The sequence below is a fragment of the Elgaria multicarinata genome, chromosome 4 (assembly GCF_023053635.1).
Source record: "Elgaria multicarinata webbii isolate HBS135686 ecotype San Diego chromosome 4, rElgMul1.1.pri, whole genome shotgun sequence".
Classification (NCBI taxonomy): Eukaryota; Metazoa; Chordata; class Lepidosauria; order Squamata; family Anguidae; genus Elgaria; species Elgaria multicarinata.
In genome coordinates this window covers 5841264-5864251 of record NC_086174.1, presented here as the reverse complement: position 1 = coordinate 5864251, position 22988 = coordinate 5841264, and the positions used below count along the sequence as shown (strand labels likewise).

The following is a 22988-nucleotide window of genomic DNA, read 5'->3' as shown; positions in this document are numbered from 1 at the left end:
AAAATATTAAATACAGCTACATCCATTAAAAAAAATCCCACAAATTATATTCAAGTATTTTTGTTTAGAATTCGTAAGCAATCGAATTTAATGTTTTCAAAAACAAAGGACACCATCCAGCGTGCTTTAAGAAAACAATTCAATACAGGTCTACCCAGAAGTAATTGCTATGAAGTTCAATAAGGGTTACTCCCAGGTAAGTGGATACATGACTTTCTTCCAAGGAATATCCCGCACATACTGAGTTTTTGAATGAAATTCTTATCAAATGTTCAGTGAACCAACTGAAAGATAAGTGAGCTTTCAAAATTCCAAGAAAACATGTACAGGATTGGATTGTCAATCCCATTCATTTCAATGGAAGAGCTAAGCATGTTTTAACTCTTAAATCTCTCCCATTCAAATCAATGGAATTTTAATGTGCTTAACTTAGGTTAGATTGTACCTACCTTATACGTTATGACAAATTATACAAAATATAAACATAATATCCTTTTTTAAAAAAATGTAACACAGTTCATGTCAATATTTTCTTTCCAAAAAATCACAGCAGGACTTAACAAAGGCAACCTTAAGACATCTATATGAACAAGCCATTTAGACAAACACTACATTACAAAAAGAGAGCTCTGCAGCAGCTTTTGCTTTACTTTGGGAATGAATCAGAAAGACAAGCTTGTTACAACTTCTTATAAAGTCCTTTTTTTAAAAAAAATCAATCAACTTCTACATTATATAAACGAAAATCCTGAGCTACATTTGACCCCTAGCGGTCCAATCCTAAACTCATTGCTCATAGAAAAGTTCTGTTGATTTCAAGGGCATTAACTTCTGCTAAGTGTGCTTAGGAAGATCATAGCTCTAATATAAACAATACTATATAAGTTCAGAACCTTATAAACCCTTTCATAGAGATTTTCACCACAGCTACTCATAGATTTGTTTTGTATAAATTGAATGAAAGTTGTTTAAAGGTAAGAAACTTTATTCTAACAGCTGGTGGCACAATCGAACAGTCTTATCTTTCAACAATGTTCATTAACTATTTCAATAAAGAGGACCATACCAGACATTACTCATAATTAATAATAAAGGGTAGACCCAAAATAACGAAGGCCTAATTGACAAGATACCTGTGTATTTCTCAGTACAAAATGTGAAAGAAAAGACCTATTCCTCTACTATATTCCTCTACTATATCCACTTTTAAGAGAAATTAGTACAATCTTATACATATTCGCTCAGAAGTAAGACCCATTTTGTGCAATGCATCTTACACACAAGTAATTGGTATAGGATTGCAGCCAATGTATCTAATTCCATAACTAAAAACACAACGAAACTGATTTTCAGTCGTTACCTAACCTAATCAACTCAAACAATTAAATTGTGGGGCTTTTTCTAGCAGGTATCTCAATCACAGAAACTACTAAGCAAAAACTTTCCTCATCCGGAGTGATCAGCCCAAATTCCGTTTCCTGCTACCGTCAAACCATGAGAGAAGTAACTATGCCTCTCCCCTGCCCCATTTATTAGCATTTGCTTCTGAAGTAATCAATTCACTGATCTCAAAAGTCATTTATAAGAGTTATATCCAAAAACTGTTTTCAGGCATTAACAAAAATGCCATCTTCCTAGCTCCTTGTTGCCTTCAAGCACAGACTGGTGTCTTCAAGCTGAACATCCTTGTCTTCCCTGATGTCACTAATTGAAGGGGAATGAACTTGGAAGAAGAGAAAGCACTGAAAATAAATGCTTTAAGAAAACACTCTTACGTTAGGGGTTAAACTATCATTTTACTTTGCAGAAGATTCAGCTTCTTTAAAGTTAACATTTGCAGTATATTATGAAGTTAGAAGAAAGAAAAACATCAATTTTCAATCAAACCCCCCTAAAACATGAAGCTTGATTTTAAAAGCAGATTAAACCCGGCAAAGCTTTCACTCTGCAACCTCGTAAAATCCTTTTTTATTTAGAAACTTTTCAGTTTTAGAACCTTCCACCCCTGCCCCCACCCACCCCCATCTTGAAAGCTTATTATGCATACAAAATTCAAATACCGTACGCATTATCCTATATGTACAGAACAAACACTGTGATGGCTTCTTTAAGAAAGGCTGATATTCCCCATAACACCGGTGACCAAACGTTAATGTATCGCCATTTAAAAAAAAAAAAGCCCAAGCAACTTTAATAACCTTCTAAGTTTGTAAACCAGAAACTTCTGCGTTTTTCTGTATCCCAAGATGGTTTTCTTTCCTGTAGCTCAAGCCGAGAAAGCAGACAAAAGAAACCGATTTGAGTGAATTGTGCCAAGTCTTGCCTTTTTTTCCCTTTCTTCAGCTCGTTCTTGCTCCCAGCATGGCAACCTTCCCAAGCAGTTCTGGCAGAGCTCCAGCCTGTGCCAGGCGTCAGGAGTCCTTGTTTCCAATTTCCTTTACAAATCAATATATATATATATAATACACTATATGTATATTTTAACCAAAATTGTTGGTTACAAACCAAATCCTAGCAGCAGCAGCAGCCGTTCATCCTGCCAAATCGCCTTACAGACTTCATGGTTTTCTACACGGCACAATGGTAAGCGGGGAAAAAGAAATTAGTCAGTAGTCCTGGAGAACTGAAAGCTATGCACCATTCAGCGATAAGAAATATCTTCTCTAGAAACGTCGGCAGGCAATACATAAACATGCCAAGCTTCTTTTGAAGGAGGTTCTACCCATAACATTAAGAAGCACAGAATACCATATTAAAATTAGGCTTGCATTGTCACTGTCGGATAATAATGGAACGAACCCCAGAGTAGAAATCATATTGATTTTAATTAACTGCATGTCGAAACACAGATTGAAATCCTTTTGTGTTTTCTAAGAGAAATCAAGATACGTAGAAATCTTCTTCCTTGAATCTCACCTGGTTGGGTATAACTGTAGAAGATACACTAGAAATTGGTGGTACGGCAATAATGTGCTAGAAGAGCCAGTGGTTAGAATGTTTGGCTGGGACTTGGGAGACCCAGGTTCTAATCCTTAACTGGTCAGAGAGCTTCGGCTATTGGGCGGTATAAAAATGTAATAAATAAATGAATCTACAATTACTTCAGAAGATAGCTGTGAGACTGCTAAGTGGCACTGGGCACTACGAACACATTTCAATGGTACGACCATCATCTTCACTGGCTTCTAGTCCATTTCCAGGCCTAATTCAAAGTGGTTTGGACACCTTGGGACTGGAATTCTTGAAGGGCCTCCTCTCTCTACATGTACCCACCTGGACGCTAAGATCTGCTTCCAAGTCCTTTCCCAAGGTGCTTGCTCCAGGTGAAGCATGGAGGGAGTGTATTGGAGAAATGGTGGCTACAGGAAAAAAGTCCCTCTTGAGAGAGATTCACCTGATGCCTACTATTTTGTCATTCTTCCCACAGACCTTTTTATTTCCCCAGACCTTTTAATCTGCTTTAGCGTGAAGATGCTATTATTCCCCATTGCTTATTTTTATGCTGCAACATATTTTTATTGTTACATGTTTTACTGGTAATGTATTTTATTTACTCTGATTCTGTTATTTGGTGTGGGCCACCCTGAGAAGCTTGTTATCGGGCAGCCTGTAACTACAGATTTATTTATTTTGTAAATGCAGCAGCTTCTGAACCTATCATCTATCCAATAAAAAAAAAGTGTGACAATATCGGCAAAAATCAACCCAGTTAAAGCCTCTGGGATCCACTGGTGATTGCAACTTTTTAAAGGTTAAGTGAAGCAATCACACATCCCGCTAACCCATGGTGGGGAATAAGCTATGCAGAGTACTGCGCTCCCATCAGATGATCAGGCGAACCATCTACACAGGGCAGTTTAATTTTTTTCCTTCACCCCTCCTCTTCCTATGGTAGTCTGATATAAATAATAGTTAACTAATAGTTAACTGTTCTCTATCAGAAGACAAGCAGTAAGGCAAATATGCAGCCTAAGCGAAGAGACCACATATACAGTTGGGGTCAAGAGGTAAGCCCGTTATCTGGAAAGACCCGGCTTGCTCAGTCAACAGACAATACACAATGAGTTTCTGCTAAGGGCAGTGGCTGCAATGTTAGTCTATGAGCTTCTTGTGGAACTATACCCAAGCATGACACTGTATGACCAAATATGATGTAACTTGTTTGCCACACAGTATAAAAGTCCTGGATGAGAAGCATTCGGGGCTGCTGCTGCTCCTGAATTTGAAGCAGGCAGTCTTTTCGCTGCGGAAATAAAGCCAAGGCTTTGATCTTACCCCGTGTCTATTTGTTATTTGGTTCCGGCGGCTAGACACGATCAGAGAGAGAGAGAGCTCAATTTAAGGGCACTTACAACAAGTCCTGTAGCCCCCCCTCCCCTCCGGCCAGCCAGGTTATCACAGCTTCCTTTACAGTGGAAACCATATCCCTCCATCTCTTGCGCTGCCAGTCTGTCAGCAGCGATTGGTCCGCTTCGCACTAAGGGCGTCTTCGGTCTCTGCCGGTTCCCCCTGCCCCGTCCTCAACCCCATGTTGACCTTTACCTGCTGCCCTGACTGCTTCCCTTCCCTTCGTGCGCCTACCTCCCTCTTTCCCATCCTCCTTCCTTACCTTCTGCCCCAATTTCCAAGCCTTTGACAGGTCCCCCCTCAGCAGCAGCAAAACAACAAGACAGAATAATAATAAATATTGGCATACAAAGCAGCTTATTTGCCTTGCTTAATACTGGGCTTTTTAATACTGCTTTAAATCTACTAAGGCACTATTTGGCATCAGTTCTGGGATGGGGGCATGTTAGATGACTAGCTTAGGGGCTGAGGGTGGTGATGAAAAGTTGGGCTTCAGTCTCATGGTTTGTAGGGAGGGGAAGAATCATAGAATCATTGAATAGCAGGGTTGGAAGGGGCCTACAAGGCCATTGAGTCCAACCCCCTGCTCAATGCAGGAATCCACCCTAAAGCATCCCTGACAGAGGGTTGTCCAGCTGCCTCTTGAAGGCCTCTAGTGTGGGAGAGCCCACAACCTCCCTAGGTAACTGATTCCATTGTCGTACTGCTCTAACAGTCAGGAAGTTTTTCCTGATGTCCAGCGGGAATCTGGCTTCCTGTAACTTGAGCCCATTATTCCGTGCCCTGCACTCTGGGAGGATGAAGAAGAGATCCTGGCCCTCCTCTGTGTGACAACCTTTCAAGTATTTGAAGAGTGCTATCACGTCTCTTCTCAGTCTTCTCTTCTCCAGACTAAACATGCCCAGTTTTTTCAGTCTCTCCTCATAGGGCTTTGTTTCTGATCATTCTGGATGCCCTCCTCTGAACACACTCCTGCTTGTCTGCGTTCTTCTTGAATTGTGGAGCCCAGAACTGGACACAATACTCTAGATGAGGCACCTGCTGAGTTGGAAAGGGGTGGCATGACTGGAAAGGAAGTACTTACATGGTGGGAATATTACACCAAAACAGTGGGGGGGGATGTCTCCAACTCCTTGAAAGTCTGCAGAAATTGTTTCTTTTGGCGGGAGAGACACAAGATGCGCCACTGGATAGTTGTGTGACTTTGCTTTTCCATGGAAAAGTGAGGATTTAACCACAGGTGAAACTTTTTGGGAACCGTACCATGGGAGGGGGGGATGCTTTAGAGTTAGAGACACCACTTATTGTGGTAGGAAAACAACTTTGCTCAAGGTCACTCTGCCAATTACACACTCGTGCGAGCAAAAGCAACTTTACAGACTGCATTGCTAAAGGAGGGGGTAGGAAGGAGTCAAGCAGCAAAGGGGATGGAGCGGCAGCAACAGTGCAAACTGTTGCTAGGCAGGGCTCAGAAACAGAGATTATTCAAGAGATGCAGAGCAGCAGCAGCAGCATTTTGGGCAATCTTGCTGAGCAGTTCTGTAAGCGATCTCCGTAACCCACGCTGGTGCGACAGACAGCAGGCTAACCCACCATAGGTAAAATAACCCCTACTGCAGACCATGGGCTCTCAGGGAGTGTTGTTTTGGCGAAACAAGCCACCAAAGGTGGGGATAACAGCTCACAAATGACACACTAACCCATCATGGGTTGTTCCAGAAAACACTCTTTGTGGCTTAGTGTGACATGGGAACCCAGTCTTTATCTCATTTATCTTCACAACACACCTGTGCAAAGCCTTTATTACTTTCATTTTACAGGTGAGGAAGTAAGGCTGTCCGCAGACTATTTTTAAGCGTCGTCGTAATACTGTTCAATATAACACTGCGCATGAGGCTTCCCTCACATAATCTGAATGTGCTGGATTCAGAAAAGGAGGAATGGGTGGGATGCAGAACACAATATGATGCAAGGGGTACAACACTGGCTTTAGACATCAGCCACTTTCAGATCCCTACTCAGCCATGGTGCTTAGTGACTTGCCCGAGGTTGCTCATAAGAACATAAGAAGGGCCCTGATGCTGGATCAGACCAAGGGTCCATCTAGTCCAGCACTGTGTTTTCCTACAGTGGCCAACCAGCCATCGGCCAAGGATGAACAAGCAGGCCATGGTGCAACCGCACCCTCCCACCCATGTTCCCCAGCAACTGGTGCATACAGGCCTCAGATACCGGAGGTAGCAGATAACCATCAGGGCTAGTAGCCATTGATAGCCTTCGCCTCCAGAAATTTATCCAACCCTCTTTTGAAGCCATACAGATTGGTGGCCATCCCTATTATTATTATTATTATTATTTATTTATTTATTTATATAGTACCATCAATGTACATGGTGCTGTACAGAGTAAAACCATAAATAGCAAGACCCTGCCGCATAGGCTTACATTCTACATCCTGAGGTAGGGAATTCCATAATTTAACTATGTGCTGTGTGAAGAAGGACTTCCTTTTATTTGCCCTGGATCTCATTGTAAGCTATTATTATTATTATTATTATTATTATTATTATTATTTATTTATTTATTTATTTATATAGCACCATCAATGTACATGGTGCTGTACAGAGTATTTAAATGGTTTTACACTTTGTATGATGCATTTTAATGTGTGTATTTTAATCTTTGCAAACTGCCTAAAGAGCTTTGGCTATGGGGTGGCATAGAAATGTAATAAATCACCATCGTCTCTAAGCACAGCATCTCTTAGGGCAAAAAACAGATGTGACATTAAGCTGGGGAGCACAATCAAGATGGCAGCACGTGGAGAGGGGGGTTTAACTCTTTCCCGCATGCCACAGTCCCAATCAAAATCCCACCAAGAAGCTAATTTTAGCCCAAGACAAAAAAAAAGCTGCCATGGTCCTTAGATAGTAGTTTTGAGGACAAGTGAGTCAAAACTTGTAAACACTTTGCATATAGAAGTGTCATTGAAAATGTGATATTAACAGCAATGTTCATCAGGAGCATCTTTTATAATGGATTACATCCTGATTTAGTGAGAGAGTAGACCCACTGAAATCAATTAAGCATAACTTAGCCATGACTAACTTAAGCCCCATTGATTTCAATGGGCCTGTTTATACAACACACTAAGCCATGGTTAGACAACTAACCCTTTTGCAGCAAATGGTTAGCGAGTGTGTTTAAACCTTATTTATGTAGCCACCAATGTTAGGAATGTTTCACACAGCTTGGCCCGTAGACCACTTGGTTTGACACTTCTGCTTTAAGGTTCCATAGACCCCTAGTTTGTTTTGGCTTCACAAATACATTTAGAGCAAAATCCAGCACAGTTTAATTAAGGTCTGTAGATTTCAATACAAATTGAGGATGAAGCGCTACACAGACTTAACTGGGAATAAGCCTCATTGAACTCAACAGGGCTTATGTCTGGATCGACACACTTAAGATTCCACTGTAAGTGAACTTATCTGTGTCCTTGGATATGGTCTTAGCCACTCATCAGTACTGTATAACATGTAAGAAGTTCTAACACACTTGTAGAATTCTCATATAAGCAATATTCCAAATTATTCCAGTTCCATCCAAGAGATCTTGGTACAAATTTCTAGAAATGTTGAATGTCTTGATTTATTTCAAAAGGAGAAATGCTGGTATTATGAAAAAAAAAATATGTGCAAAACTTAATTGCCTAACAAGTCTGAGCTATAGTTATTACTTTAAACATCCTAATCTTAAACACATCTTCTTTGAGATAAATCCTATTTGTTTCAGAGAGACTTGCTTCCAATTAAATGCTCTTAGAATTACAGACTGAAATGACAAATGTATTCTATATCATTTGTTGACCCATTAGAGTGCTATTGTGCATGTGTGTGTGTGTTTTAATATTATTGGTTTTAATATTAGAATAAGAGCAAGTATTATAAATCTAACAAAGAAATAAAAATATCTTAACCTGACACTAAAAACTGCAATACAGAAATTCTATTAGAGTCTGCATGTTGTTATGTGTTGTACTAGTGTAAAAAGAAGTGACATTAGATGTGACAAGTATGCTATTATCATCAAACTGACGTTGTTTATTCAAGGATTCAGTCTCACATAGGAAATTATTGGTGTCTTTGTTGTGTAATGAAAAGTTTCCTATGAGATATTCTAAACGTAGGTCAAAGTACATAGAAAGGTTTTCATCAGATGGGTTTATGGATGGATGGATGTTATATGTATATGTGTAGGGATAGTGACCGTGTATGTACATGTGTGAGAGAGAGAAATGTGAATGGTGGGTGTGCACATGCTTTAGCCCCACTTTGGGCTTTAGCCCTGTCCAGCATGAAGCCCCACATCCCAAGGAAATGCAGCCCTCAGATGTGAGAATGCTTCCAGTAACTAGCAGAGAAAATCTCAGTGCCAGGGTAGTGATGTGGAGGACAAGTCTGAAGGCAGAATCAAGTTCAAGATTCTCTTAATTTCTACAGAGGCTTCTTGCTGCTCTTTTGTAAAAAGGCCTGCCAGCCAGGCAGGTAGCTTGTATTAGTCATTCACCTGAATCTCAGCCTTCGAGGGCATGTGAGGTCTTCTAGATGAGTAGACTGCTCACGGCATACAGCTTAGGCAGCCTGTCTGTTTCTGGCTGCTCACATATCCAGTTTACAGTTAACCAAGAAGGATGCAGACAAGCTGGAGATGGTTCAGAGGAGGGCAACGAGGATGATCAGAGGTCTGGAAACAAAGCCCTATGAGGAGAGACTGAAAGAACTGGGCAATGTTTAGCCTTGAGAAAAAAAGACTGAGGGGAGCCATGACAGCACTCTTCAAATACTTGAAAGGTTGTCACACAGAGGAGGGCCAGGATCTCTTCTCGATCCTCCCAGAGTGCAGGACACAGAATAATGGGCTCAAGTTGCAGGAAGCCCAATTCCATCTGGACATCAGGAAAAATGCCCTGACTGTTAGAGCAGCACAACAGTGGAACCAATGACCTAGAGAGGCCATGGGCTCTCCCACACTAGAGGCCTTCAAGGGGCAGCTGGACAGTCATCTGTCAGGGAAGTTTTAAGGTGGATTCCAGCATTGAGCAGGGGGTTGGACTCGATGGCCTTAGAGGCCCCTTCCAACTCTACTATTCTATGATTCGAACTCTAATGATATCTCTAGAACTTAAGCACATCACTGCAGATTAGATTGCAGGCCAGGATCCAAAGAACCATGTGCTTAGTTCCATGTGCTTATGAGGCATTTGGACTTTCCTCCCTTGTAGGCATTCCAAATGTCACATTATTTTTGAAACTCCTCGCACGACTTGGGAAACCACAGAGGAGAAACTGAGCGGATCAACCACAAAGAGGAAACATCACTTTCAAAATAGGAGTAAGAAAAACTGGCCTGGACATGAGCTGCCCAAGTATCAAGAGTAGATTGATCCCTAATACTTGACTGAGTTAATATAAGGAACTTTTATTATTATTATTCATTAGCAACTCTGCATACCAAAGGAATGACTTAGATGCAGCTTGTCTGTGAAGTGGCAGCACATCTATTCACAGCGGGAGACATCAGGTTCATACTGATAACCGCAAGTGAAGAGAGTTTCTTCATCCCTGGGGTACATGGGAAGCAGAGACTCTCTAGAGAGAATCTGAATAAAAAGGAGGAAGCAAACCCAGCAACTGCTGTGGACAAGACATATTATAATGTTATCTCTGGCACAGTTATTTTGCTATTGATAACCTTAGAAAAAGCTTTTAGTATGGTTTGTTTAGCCATATCAAAAATTCATCCCTCAATTGCAGTACATGAAATACTGTCCTTTAAAAAATGTAAACACAACCTTTGGGAAATTGCAGATAACAGATCCTTTTAAGATTCTCTCCCTCAGATATTCTACCTCTTTAGTCCACGCTGCCATTTTCTTCATAGATCAGCATTTTCTTCATGCTTTTAAAGGGCTGTTCTTGCTGCCAATATTACAGAATTGTAGTTGTTATAAGATTACGATGGCTACTAGTCATAATGGCTTTATATTAACTCCCACTATCAGAGGTGGTATACCAGTTGCTGAGGTGCTCTTCTTATGTTCTTAGACTGCATCTTAGGAGGGGTCAGATTTTCAGCAATAAAAGAATTTTAACTAGTATTACACAAGATTCCTTGCTCAGCAATGAAGAAGCTTGCCTTGATAAGTCATCATCTTCCAGCTTAAACAATAACACAAGTATACTGTGAGAAAAATTAGATAATCTGCTATAAACCATATTGAGGAGATACAAACAAGATTCCTAAAATTTTGTATGTCTGGTATATGTTCCATGGAGCCTGGAATGTTTTGATCAGGAGACCAGATGCAAAAGACAGGGTTTCTATAACTTTAATTGGCTCATAGAAGAGGGAACGCCAACACTTTCACTTATTTTCCACCTTGCATTACAAGCTGCACCTATTAAAAATCCCTCTTCTAAATACAATCCGGAGCCTTCTTCTGTTTACAATTATTTAAACATCATTATCAGATACTGTATTTTATGTTAGGGACTCTCCAATTCTATTGAAGAGTCCCTAACATAATTCTATTGGGCATGTTTAGCCTGGAGAAGAGAAGATTGAGGGGAGACATGATAGCACTCTTCAAATACTTAAAAGGTTGTCACACAGAGGAGGGCCAGGATCTCTTCTCGATCCTCCCAGAGTGCAGGACACGGAATAACGGGCTCAAGTTAAAGAAGCCAGATTCCGGCTGGACATCAGGAAAAACTTCCTGACTGTTAGAGCAGTGCGACAATGGAATCAGTTGCCTCGTGAGGTTGTGGGCTCTCCCACCCTAGAGGCCTTCAAGAGGCAGCTGGACAACCATCTGTCAGGGATGCTTTAGGGTGGATTCCTGCATTGAGCAGGGACTCGATGGCCTTGTAGACCCCTTCCAACTATGATTCTATGATTCTATACAGCAAACAGGTCTTTAATACATCCTTCAAGTAACCAGCTTTACGTAGAAGAAAAGTTATTTTATTCTATAAACTGGAATAAATACTCAGAGCAACACAGATACATCATTCCCGGAATAAAAGTCTTCGCCATTTTGTCGTGGCCAGGTTCATGAACATGCAATCTGCTGTACATGTCTCTTTTATGTCTTCTTTGCAATCAAGAAGTTGCCAATTGGATAAAGTCTCCACCCCTCAAGTGATGGTGTTCTCCAGCAACCCGCCTTTTGTGGCCTGGGGGAGCCCTTGTGGAGAAATAGTTTGGCTTACAAGCTCATCACAATCGTTCAGAGGTGGGGTGGGGGGCAGCTTTATGGAATATAGCTTTAGGCCCATGTACAGAGCAGTGTGAAATGAATGTTAATGAGCTTTTGAAGAACTCCGGGGATTGGAAGGGGAGCTTTCAGGTAGAACGGTTTGCTAATGAATATTGTAGCTGTGTATGGTACTTAGAAGCGATAAGGAAGTTTTCAGAACTGTAGTGCTATGCCAGGAGTTGTGTTTCTCCGACAGACAGCTAGGCCATCTTAAAAACATACGTACTGGGTACCATTCATTTGCAAAACATTGGATGCACATTCTTTTTTTACATTTTGCTTTCTTTCCAGCTGTCACATAAAGAAATTCTATTTAAGTATCAGTCATATATTCTCACTGCATCACTGAAGCATAAACCCAAGTAACAAACATGTCCCTGTTTGTGGTGGTTGTTACTCAGTAGAAAATATACTGAAGGTATTATTATTATTATTATTATTTATTTATTTATTTATATAGCACCATCAATGTACATGGAAACTTCCTGACTGTTAGAGGAGTACGACAATGGAATCAGTTACCTAGGGAGGTTGTGGGCTCTCCCACACTCGAGGCCTTCAAGAGGCAGCTGGACAACCATCTGTCAGGGATGCTATAGGGTGGATTCCTGCATTGAGCAGGGGGTTGGACTCGATGGCCTTGAAGGCCCCTTCCAACTCTGCTATTCTATGATTCTATGATTAAGGGGGTGGGTATGTACACATCAGTTAAGGTTCTTGTTTTAAAACTGTTTCTCTTCCCACCCACCCCAGAAAGAGGCTTTGCTTGCAAACATGAGTACTATACATTGTGTCTATGCGTAGTGGCAGCCACGAGTCATATATGCTCAGGTGTGATGGAAATTAGCTTAGAAAGCTTTATGAAAGGGTAAGACAAATTCATACAGGATAGACCCATCTACAGCGTTCAGACATTATAGTAAAAACAGCCTATGCCAACCTGGTGCCCCCCTGCCCCCACAAGATGTTTTGGACTTCCAATTCACTTCAATTTGTGAACCGCCCAGAGAGCTCCAGCTATTGGGCGGTATAGAAATGTAATAAATAAATAAATAAATAAATTCAATCCCAGCCAGCACAACCAATGGGTAAGGAAACCTTGGAATTGTAGTTCAAACCACCTGGAGGGCACCAGGTTGGCAAAGGCTGGTAAAAGGATCCTCTGTGTTCAGAAGAAGTATACATCCAAGTACAATAGATTCTAAGGAGAGGGAACTGGACGGATATCACCTTCATGCCTGTGAGTTTCCCGGGGGCACCTAGTTTATCACTATTGGAGACAGAGTACTGCAGCCTTAGTATGAACCAGAATACGCAGTACTTATTTACAGGATCAGAGGAATGTGTACAGTACATCCAGTTCCCCAATGACATGCCACTGTGGTCCAGAGCCAACAAGTGGATAAGGGTGTGAGAACAGGATAACCTGGCCGTGCTATCCATACAGCCAGATTCCCAATGTCTGCCAGGTGTAAAGACGCTGCACATTACAGCACAAAATTGCAGTAAACTTGCCACACAGAAGACTTCTAGCTTAAAACTGAGACACAAACTACATCCACTAACATAAAATCACCAAATTCTTGCAGATTTGTAGACACAGAAAATATGCTAACTTCTCTGCAGTTTATTATTTATGTATTTACAATATTTATATACAGCTAACACAGATTCCAGAGCAGTGAACATAGGTACAAACAGTAAAAGAAAGAAGATTAAGAAAACAAATTAAAATTGTTAAATTTAAAAACAACGGAAACAGAAAAGCAGTAGCCAGTCAGTTGAGGAAGGCTTCTTGAAACAGAGTTGTTTTTAGGAAGTGTTTTCAGCAGTGTTTGTTATACACAGTTACAAGAAACTGTGGTGTTTCTTGTTAAAATTTTGAAACCATCCTTAGTATACAGCCTATATAATGTAATTCAACTGTGAGATTATAACTACTAATTCAGGATTTACTGTGGGTGCAAAAGAGTGAGGAGGAAGGAATAGTAAAACTGGAAAGTGACATTATTATTATTTAAATTTACGCATTGCTTACCACTGCAAAAAGCAGTCTCGAAGAGACTTACAGAAATCCATAATTAATATAACTGAAAAAACCAAAATCAATATGAATCATAATCAGCACAATGATACAAACAAAAATAGATATTATAAGACTAGGGTGACCATATGAAAAGGAGGACAGGGCTCCTGTATCTTTAACAGTTGCATAGAAAAAGGGAATTTCAGCAGGTGTCATTTGTATATATGGAGAACATGGTGAAATTCCCTCTTCATCACAACAGTTAAAGCTGCAGGAGCTATACTAGAGTGATCAGATTTAAAAGAGGGCAGGGCACCTGCCACTTTAACTGTTGTGATGAAGAGGAAATTACACCAGGTTCCCTGTATATACAAATGACACCTGCTGAAATTCCTTTTCAATACTACTGTTAAAGATACAGGAGCCCTGTCCTCCTTTTCATATGGTCACCCTACATAAGACATACTCTAAAAATACAAAGTGTTCATCCATAATACACAAAATCCCCCACTCACCAGCACCTTAGAATGAATGCCACAAAAACTGCCCAAAACAATTAAGCCATTACAAATGTCCCAACACCTAGAAAAGCAAGTACATTTTTGCGTAGCACCATGAACTTGAGCGTCGGTACCAGGGAAGCTTCCTTGGAAAGGGCAATTCATAAACATGAGGTTATCACCAAAAGAGTCTGTTCGCTAAGTGCTATCCCGCATCCCTGTGCTTCTCCCAGAGGGAACAGCCAAGGGGACCTGAGGCCAGCCTCAGAGACCAGGTGGGCTCATACAGGGAGAGACAAAGCTTGAGATATTGGATCTCAAGCCATGTAGGGCTCTATAGGTTAAAACCAGCACTTTCCATTTGGTAAGCACAATCAGCTTAACTACTGTAAAAGTAACAAAGCAATGCATTTGGTGTAGTGCCATTGTGGTGTAATGGCTAAAGTGCTGGACTGGGAGTCGGCAGATCGGGGGTTCTAGTCCCCACTGGGCCACGGAAACCCACTGGATGACTTTGGGCCAGTCACAGACTCTCAACCCAACCTACCTCACAGGGTGGTTGTTGTGAGGATAAAATGGAGAGGAGTATTATGTTACACCACCTTGGGTTCCTCGGAGGAAAAAAGGCAGGATATAAATGCAATACATGAATTAAATAAATACATTTCATGCATAACCAGAACAAGCTGAAACCGTTTGAGAACATTGCTGGGTGCCAAACTGGAGCAAACGAGACAGCCTTCCTATATAGAGTTGCCAACTTGTCAACAAGCCCTTTCCGCTAGGCCTTTAACAGCAGCTCGAGGTGGAGCAATTAGCTGTTTAAGAAAGCTGCCATTAAAAGCACAAGAGCAGGGGTGTGTGTTTTTTTCCTGGTAGGTTGGCAACACACCTTGCCAAAGGCAACGGGTGTACACTGCAATGTAACTGAGAAGCCCAGACTGAGAAAGACGGATAACGACTTAGGCCCTGTAATTTGGAGGGGGGGGGGAAATCTGGGGGGAAATTAATGATTGACTAACTACTGCAAGTGCGAATTAACACATTGAGCCGCACGCTGGAAACGATAAAGCAAATCGCAGCAGCAGCAGCAGCCGAAAATTCCAAGAATTCCTAATGAGCATGCGCACTGAGCCTTCTCTCATCTCTTCCTCCCCCCCTCCATACGCCTCCCGAGAGGCGCGCATGCCCTGTTCGAACATAGAAGGCAAGCCCGGGCGCAGACGTCAAAAGTGACTGGAACGGTTTGCGAGGACGGCGCGTGCGCTCTTGGCCTTGGAGCGCCGTCTCTGAGCGGCGCATGCGCGCGAAAGGCCCCTCGGCCGCTGGCTCCATCCAGCTTTGCCCTCAGGCGTTTGCGTTATGTCCTGCGCCTCTTCTTCCTCGATGCTTTCTACTTACCCAGGATGCGGACGAGGCTCCGGTTTCTCCCGGGCAGGGCCTCTTGTTTACTAGGGACGTTGAGGGAAGACGAAGCGGCTTCTCCCATGGCGGCGAGAGTACGGAGAAGGAGAAGGAAGCGGCGGTGAGGGGCAGAGTTCATCGCCCCTCCCCCCACCAGCTTTCCCTGCTCTGAGGAGGCTGAGGCGGGCGGTTGGAAGAGAGAGAGAGAGCGAGCGCATGCGCAGGGCGGCCCGCTGTCTCGCGACCTTGGGGCACGTGCCAGGGCGCGAGGACGCTCGGAGGTTGGACGAGAGAGGGGAGGGAGGCGCTGCTGCGCATGCCCAGAAATCTACTCGCCAAGCTCGTGCTGGACGGAGCGCCACTCTTGGGAAACGGATGGCCGCCGGACCCGGGTTCAAGCCTCGGCATCTCTGATAATCCGGCCCTTCTGCAGCAGCCTTCCCCAACCTGGGGCACTCCAGATGCTTCGGGCTCTCGTCACCCGGCCCCTAACAGCATGGCCAAGAGTCAAGAATCCTGGGGAGGCGAGGCAGTGCAGGCTGGTGGCTCGACGTCAGAAGGGCTGTGGGTCCATGCTGGGTTTCAGTCAGAACCAGCCAGAACTCTAAAGGAGCTACCTGAGGTGCTGAACCCCATCTTCCAAGCAGGTTCAGAGACTTGGTTATGGTAGAATCATAGAATAACAGCGTTGGAAGGGGCCTACAAGGCCATCTAGTCCAACCCCCTGCTCAGTGCAGGAATCCACCCTAAAGCATCCCTGACAGATGGTTGTCCAGCTGCCTCTTGAAGGCCTCCAGTGTGGCATTCCGTTCCATTGTCGTACTGCTCTAACAGTCAAAAAGTTTTTCCTGATGTCCAGCCGAGAGCCCACTGCCTCCCTAGGTCATGGGTTCCATTGTCGTACTGCTCTAACAGGAAGTTTTTCCTGTTTTCCAGCCAGAATCTAGCTTCCTGTAACTTGAAGTGTGAAAAGAAGGAAAAACCTGTAGGGGAGTAAAAAATAAGCCAAAGGCAAGGGCGGAACCAAGGAATCTTCTACAATAATATTATTAGTAAAATTATTATTATTATTATTATTTATTTATATAGCACCATCAATGTACATGGTGCTGTACAGATAACACAGTAAATAGCAAGACCCTGCCGCATAGGCTTACAATCTAATAAGTTGTAGTAAACAATAAGGAGGGAAGGAGAATGCAAACAGGCACAGGGAAGTGTAAACAGGCACCGGGTAGGGTGAAGCTAACAGTATAGAGTCAGAACAAACTCAATATTTGAAGGCTATAGGCTTTTACTAATATTATTAATAATAATAATATTTATTTATTTATATAGCGCCATCAATTTTCATGGTGCTGTACAGAACAAAAATATTTTAATAATACTTTGGACCTTGTTTTCTGTGCTGGATGGGGTGACAGGGATCTGAGTAGAGGAACTTTATATAGTTCCGTTGTCATGGACAGATCACTACCTGGTGGGGTTTAGACTTGCTGGCACTCAGAGCCTCTGCAGGGGTGGAGGACCGATTAAGATGGTCCGCCCCAGGAGGCTGATGGATCCGAATGGTTTCCTGATGGCTCTTGGGGATTTTCCTGTTGCCTCGGCAGGTGATTCTGTCGATGCCCTGGTTGATCTCTGGAATGCAGAGATGGCCAGGGCAGTGGACACGATTGCTCCTGAGCGCCCTCTCTCACGTCGTGGAGCCACACCAGCCCCCTGGTTTTCCAGTGAGCTGGCAGCAATGAAACGAGTGAGACGGAGGCTAGAGCGACGTTGGCGGAAAACTCGGAGTGAATCTGATCGAACACAGGCTAGAGCCTATTTGAAGGCCTACTCTGTGGCAATTCGGGCAGCGAAAAAACTTTTTTTCTCTGCCACTATTGCGTCTGCAAAGAGCCGTCCAGCAGAGCTGTTTTGGGTGGTCAGGGGCCTTCTACACTCTGGCCCCCAAAAAGTGATTTCAGACCTTTCAACAACCTGTTGTGACCAATTTGCCAAGCACTTTGCAGACAAAATCGCTCAGATCCGCTCTGACTTGGATGCTATTGTTGATGCAGATCCAGTGGATGTAACTTTGGCACCTTTTTGTCCTGTATTATTGGATACCTTTCAATTTGCACAGTCCAATGATGTGGACAGGGTCCTTGGATTGGTGAGAGCCACCACGTGTATACTAGATCCTTGCCCTTCCTGGCTTATAAAAGCTGCCAGAGGGGGACTGGCTGAGTGGGTAAGCGGAGTGGTCAATGCCTCCCTTCGCCAAGGAACGGTCCCAGCCTGTTTGAAGGAGGCAGTGGTAAGACCCACACTGAAAAAGCCCTCCTTGGCCCCCACTGTATTGGATAACTACCGGCCAGTCTCCAACATCCCATTTTTGGGCAAGGTATTGGAGCGTGTGGTGGCCTCCCAACTCCAGGGATTCCTGGATGAGACGGATTATCTAGATCCATTTCAATCTGGCTTCAGGCCTGGTTATGGGACAGAAACAGCTTTGGTCATCTTGGTGGATGATCTTCGCCGGGAACTGGACAGGGGGAGTGTGTCCCTGCTGGTTCTGCTGGACCTCTCAGCGGCGTTCAATACCATCGACCATGGTATCCTTCTTGGCCGCCTTGCTGGGATGGGTCTTGGAGGCACTGTTTTACAGTGGCTCCATTCCTTCCTGGATGGACGGACCCAGAACGTGGTACTGGGGGACTCCTGTTCGACTCCTTGGCCATTGGCCTGTGGAGTCCCTCAGGGCTCTGTTTTGTCCCCCATGCTATTTAACATATACATGAAACCGTTGGGAGAGGTTATCCGGAGTTGTGGGGTGCGGTGCCACCAGTACGCTGATGACACCCAACTCTACTACTCCTTTCCACCCAATTCCAAGGAAGCAGTTTCTGTGCTAAACCGGTGTTTGTTGGCAGTAATGGATTGGATGAGGGCGAACAAATTGAAGCTTAATCCAGATAAAACAGAGGTGCTCCTGGTCAGTCGAAAGGCAGATCAGGGAATAGGGATTCAGCTTGTGTTGGATGGGGTTACACTCCCCCTGAAGACGCAGGTCTGCAGCTTGGGTGTACTTCTGGATTCAGCCCTGAGCCTGGATGCCCAGGTTTCGGCGGTGGCCAGGAGTTCATTTGCACAGTTAAAGCTAGTGCACCAGCTGTGCCCGTTCCTAGAGATGTCGGACCTGGCCATGGTGACACATGCCTTAGTTACATCCCGATTGGATTACTGTAACACGCTCTACGTGGGGCTGCCTTTGAAGAGTGTTCGGAAACTCCAGCTGGTTCAAAGAGCTGCAGCCAGATTGTTGACCGGGGCTGGTTACAGGGAGCACACAACTCCCCTGTTAAAACAGCTCCACTGGCTTCCAGTCTGTTTCTGGGCACAATTCAAAGTGCTGGTTATGACCTATAAAGCTCTATATGGTTCGGTTCCAAGTTATTTGAAAGAACGCATTCTACCTTATGAGCCTGCCCGTGCTTTGAGATCTTCTGGAGAAGCCCTTCTTTCAGTCCCACCTTCTTCATAGGCACGCTTGGTGGGAACATGGGAGAGGACCTTCTCAGTGGCTGCTCCGGTGCTCTGGAACTCTCTTTCCGGGGAAGCTAGGCTGGCTCCCTCCTTGATGGGCTTTCAGAAGCAGGCTAAAACTTTTTTGTTCAAGCTGGCCTTTGGAGAATAATCCAGCCCTCCATCTATGTTAATGTCTTATAATTTTGTTGTGTATTTTTTTAATTGTTTATGGTTTTGTTTCCCTCCCCCCCCATGTATATTTTAAACTTTGTAAGGCCGCCTTGAGGCCCAGCATTGGGCAAAAGGCGGGATACAAATAAATACAATAAATAATAATAAATAATAATAATAATATTGTAGAAGAAGATTCCTTGGTTCCGCCCTTGCCTTTGGCTTATTTTTTTACTTCCTGTAACTTGAGCCTGTTACTCCGTGTCCTGCACTCTGGGAGGATCGAGAAGAGATCCTGGCCCTCCTCTGTGTGACAACCTCTCAAGTATTTGAAGAGGGCTATCATGTCTCCCCTCCATCTTCTCTTCTCCAGGCTAAACATGCCCAGTTCTTTCAGTCTCTCTTCATAGGCTGAATTCTGGAACATCTGGAGCAGGCGGTGGTTCTACAGAGTCAGGCCCTTGATCCGCCTCGCTGAGGATTGTCTGCAGTTCCCAAGGATAAACAGACTAGTGCCTTCCAGATGTTGTGGACTGCAGCTCCTAGCCGGTAGGATCAGTGGTCAGTGATGGTAGGAATTGTAGTCCAACACATCTGGGAGGTGCCAGGTTTTCTAGCCTAGCTGGGTCCCAAGATATCTGTAGGGCACCCGGCAGAGGAAACCTGATTTAAATAGCGAGATGTGCTGGCTGGGTGATGGGAGTTGTAGTCCAACACATCTGAAGGGTGCCTGGTTGGGGGAAGGCCGATTTAAGTGATTTTATTTATTTATTTATTTATTACATTTATATACCGCCCAATAGCCGAAGCCCTCTGGGCGGTTTACAAAAGTTAAAAACGGTTAACATTAAAAACATATAGAAAAATTTAAAACCATCAAAAGCATAAATAATAATAAATTTATTTCTTACCTGCCTCTCCATTCTGATCGAGGCGGGGAACAACAATAAATGATAAAATACATAAAACTGAATTAAAACCTAATATACACTGTTAAAAACATTCTAAAAACAACAATATCCATTTAAGCAGGAACCTATTTTTCTTACTCTGTGTTTGTGAGAGAGACCCTTCCCCAGGCTGGTGGCTGTCATATGATCATGCTCTCTGAGGCTGATGGGAATTGCAGTCTGAAACATCTGGAGGCTGTCGCATTGGTTGAGATGGTTCTTACATATTTGTGGTGCTTTTATTAATAATTCATTTTCAGTCTCTTCTACACCCCACAACAAAGCTTGGAAGCCAGCTATGCAAGCTGCATGGGGGCCCCACCAATCTGGCAGTGATTCTTTTCAACCAGTACGTATATTTATACCCTATTGTTCCTCCAAAAGTGGAGCATCGGGGTATAAATACCCTGGGAACTAATGGCACCAAGCTCCTGACAGATGAAAGCTTGTTTAGCTTTCATCTGTCAGGCATGTTTAGCCTTGAGCAGAGGAGGTTGAGGGGAGATATGATAGCATTCTCCAAGTACTTCAAAGGCTGTCACACAGAGGAGGGCCAAGATCTCTTCTTGATCATCCCAGAGTGCAGGAAACGGAATAACGGGCTCCCAGATGGACGTCAGGAAAAGCATCCTGACTGTTAGAGCAGCACAACAATGGAACCTATGACCTAGGGAGGTTGTGGGCTCTCCCACCCTAGAAGCCTTCAAGAGGCAGCTGGACAGCCATCTGTCAGGGATGCTTTAAGGTGGATTCCTGCATTGAGCAGGGGGTTGGACTCGATGGCCTTACAGGCCCCTTCCAACTTTACTATGCTATGATTCTCTGTTAACTAAAAGGGCAGTTGGGGAGGGGTTGGGGGTTGGTTTTACATGGACTGGCAGCAGCTCTCCAGGGTTTCACACAGGAGTCTTTCTGAACCCCACCTGGAGATGCCGGCGATCGAACCTGCAGCCTTCTGCATGCAAAGCAGGTGTGCTACCGCTGAGTTATATAGTGAGCCATTTCCTATACTTTCTCTGCTGCACTAGGAAGAAGCTCCCCTGAGCTGATGCAGCAATGGCCTCCTCGTAATCAGTTCACGGATGCAATTTTGTGTGTGTGTGTGTGCTATCCTAAACATGCGTGTGCCTTCGCTCGTTTTTTAAAATCCCTCACAGTTCCGTCAACTTGGGTTGTGATCTTACGCTTGCTTCATTTGGGCATATGCCAAATGGAATTTTGTGGAGTAAAGATCAGGTGGTAAATCCCACTTTTTCAGTGGGGTATAGCCATTGCATGTAGGGCTTCAGTCTTTAAGTTATTTGCGTTAGCCGGACTGAAACGGAATCCTTGACTAATTCTGCAACGAAGTTTAATTATTTTTAATTTTAAAAAAACCTTCTTAAACTTGCAACTGGCAGGTAGCTCCTTAGAAGAGGCCTTCTCCCTTCATACTCGGAGAGGGGAGGGTTTTTTATGCCTCTTCAAAGATGGCATCTGCTGAGATATACACATGGCCCACTTCAAAACAAAGTGTCATTTCCTTCTTCTAAATTTGCTTTAATCAAATGCCAATGATGCAGATTTAATTGGTTAAACCCCATTTGACTCATCAGCTAGAATTCCTTTATTAGGGTGACAGCTCTGATTACATGGAATTGTAGCCCATTCCTATGCAAAATCAGGAGTGCCAAAGCCGCTGGGTTTGGACAGGCCTGATTCCACATGGAATTTTGCTGCGGCTTCAGTAAGCCCTACTTAAGAACATGAAAAGAGCCCTGTTGGATTAGACCGAAGGCCTACGTAGTCCAGTATTCTGTTTCCACTGCAGCCAGCTGGATGCCTGTGGGAAAGCCACAAGCAGAACATGAATGCAAGAACACGCTGTGTTCCCAAGCAACTGGTATTCAGAGGTGTATAGCCTTGCAAACTGGCAGATCAGTGCTTACGTACATGGGGGTTTCCTCACATACTCTGAAGTGTGCACTCTTGTGCATACCAAAATCTGCACTTGGAAAGCGACCCCGAATAGAACCTTAAACTTCAGCAGAATAAGGCAGGAAATCACCAGCAGTGCTAACCGGATCGAGAGATCACCAGGCAGCTAGGTTTGGGATATGCAATGGAGGTGTACTTAGAGCTTCTTCAGCACCACCAAAGGAGAGGCTGCCGCAGCGTTTCTGGAAATTATGTAAACCTTCCTCTTCGATCTACCATTTGGTAGCAGAGGGAAAAGCACACTGAGGGCTTGTTTTGATGTTTTTAAAATGTATTTCTAGTAATTTACAAAGGAATAAATAAAATCTGAAAAGTTGCGTAACCAACTCAAACCCAGGTTCAGGGTGAACCAGAAATGCAGGATGTCTGTATAAACACACTGCATTAAGGAATGCACAGATTACGAAGCTAAGATGCTTTCCGTAACCTTGGCCCTCTCTTCTTCTTTTTTTTTTTAAGGTATCAAAGAATACATTTTTATTGCTCAAACAGTGTAAGAGCAAAACCGGCTTTATCTAAAACGAGGCAGATCACAAACATTCCTAAATATACACAAGTTATAATCTCTAAAATTACAATGAAGATATTAGCAAGCATTCTGGTAACACAGGCCCTTTCTACACCTATTTTTTATTTATTTATTTAATTTAATTTTACAACAACACATAATAAATCATATACATACATAACACAACATTCTTCTTATTTCTTAGTTATACATTCTACTTCTTAACTAACTCACATTAATAAGTGCCCCCCACCCAACCCTCGGGATCTTA

At 43.4% G+C, this 22988-nt stretch overlaps 1 protein-coding gene across 1 annotated transcript in view; it reads right to left on the bottom strand.

The window, feature by feature from the left end:
• MSRA (methionine sulfoxide reductase A) overlaps positions 1-15804 on the bottom strand; it is a 256971-nt gene extending 241167 nt beyond the window's left edge. The window contains exon 1 of the mRNA XM_063123773.1: positions 15596-15804. Coding sequence (XP_062979843.1) covers positions 15596-15737 — 142 coding nt within the window. The 5' untranslated portion in view covers positions 15738-15804. The remainder of the gene's footprint in view (positions 1-15595) is intronic.
• Between the last annotated feature and the right edge of the window lie 7184 nt (positions 15805-22988).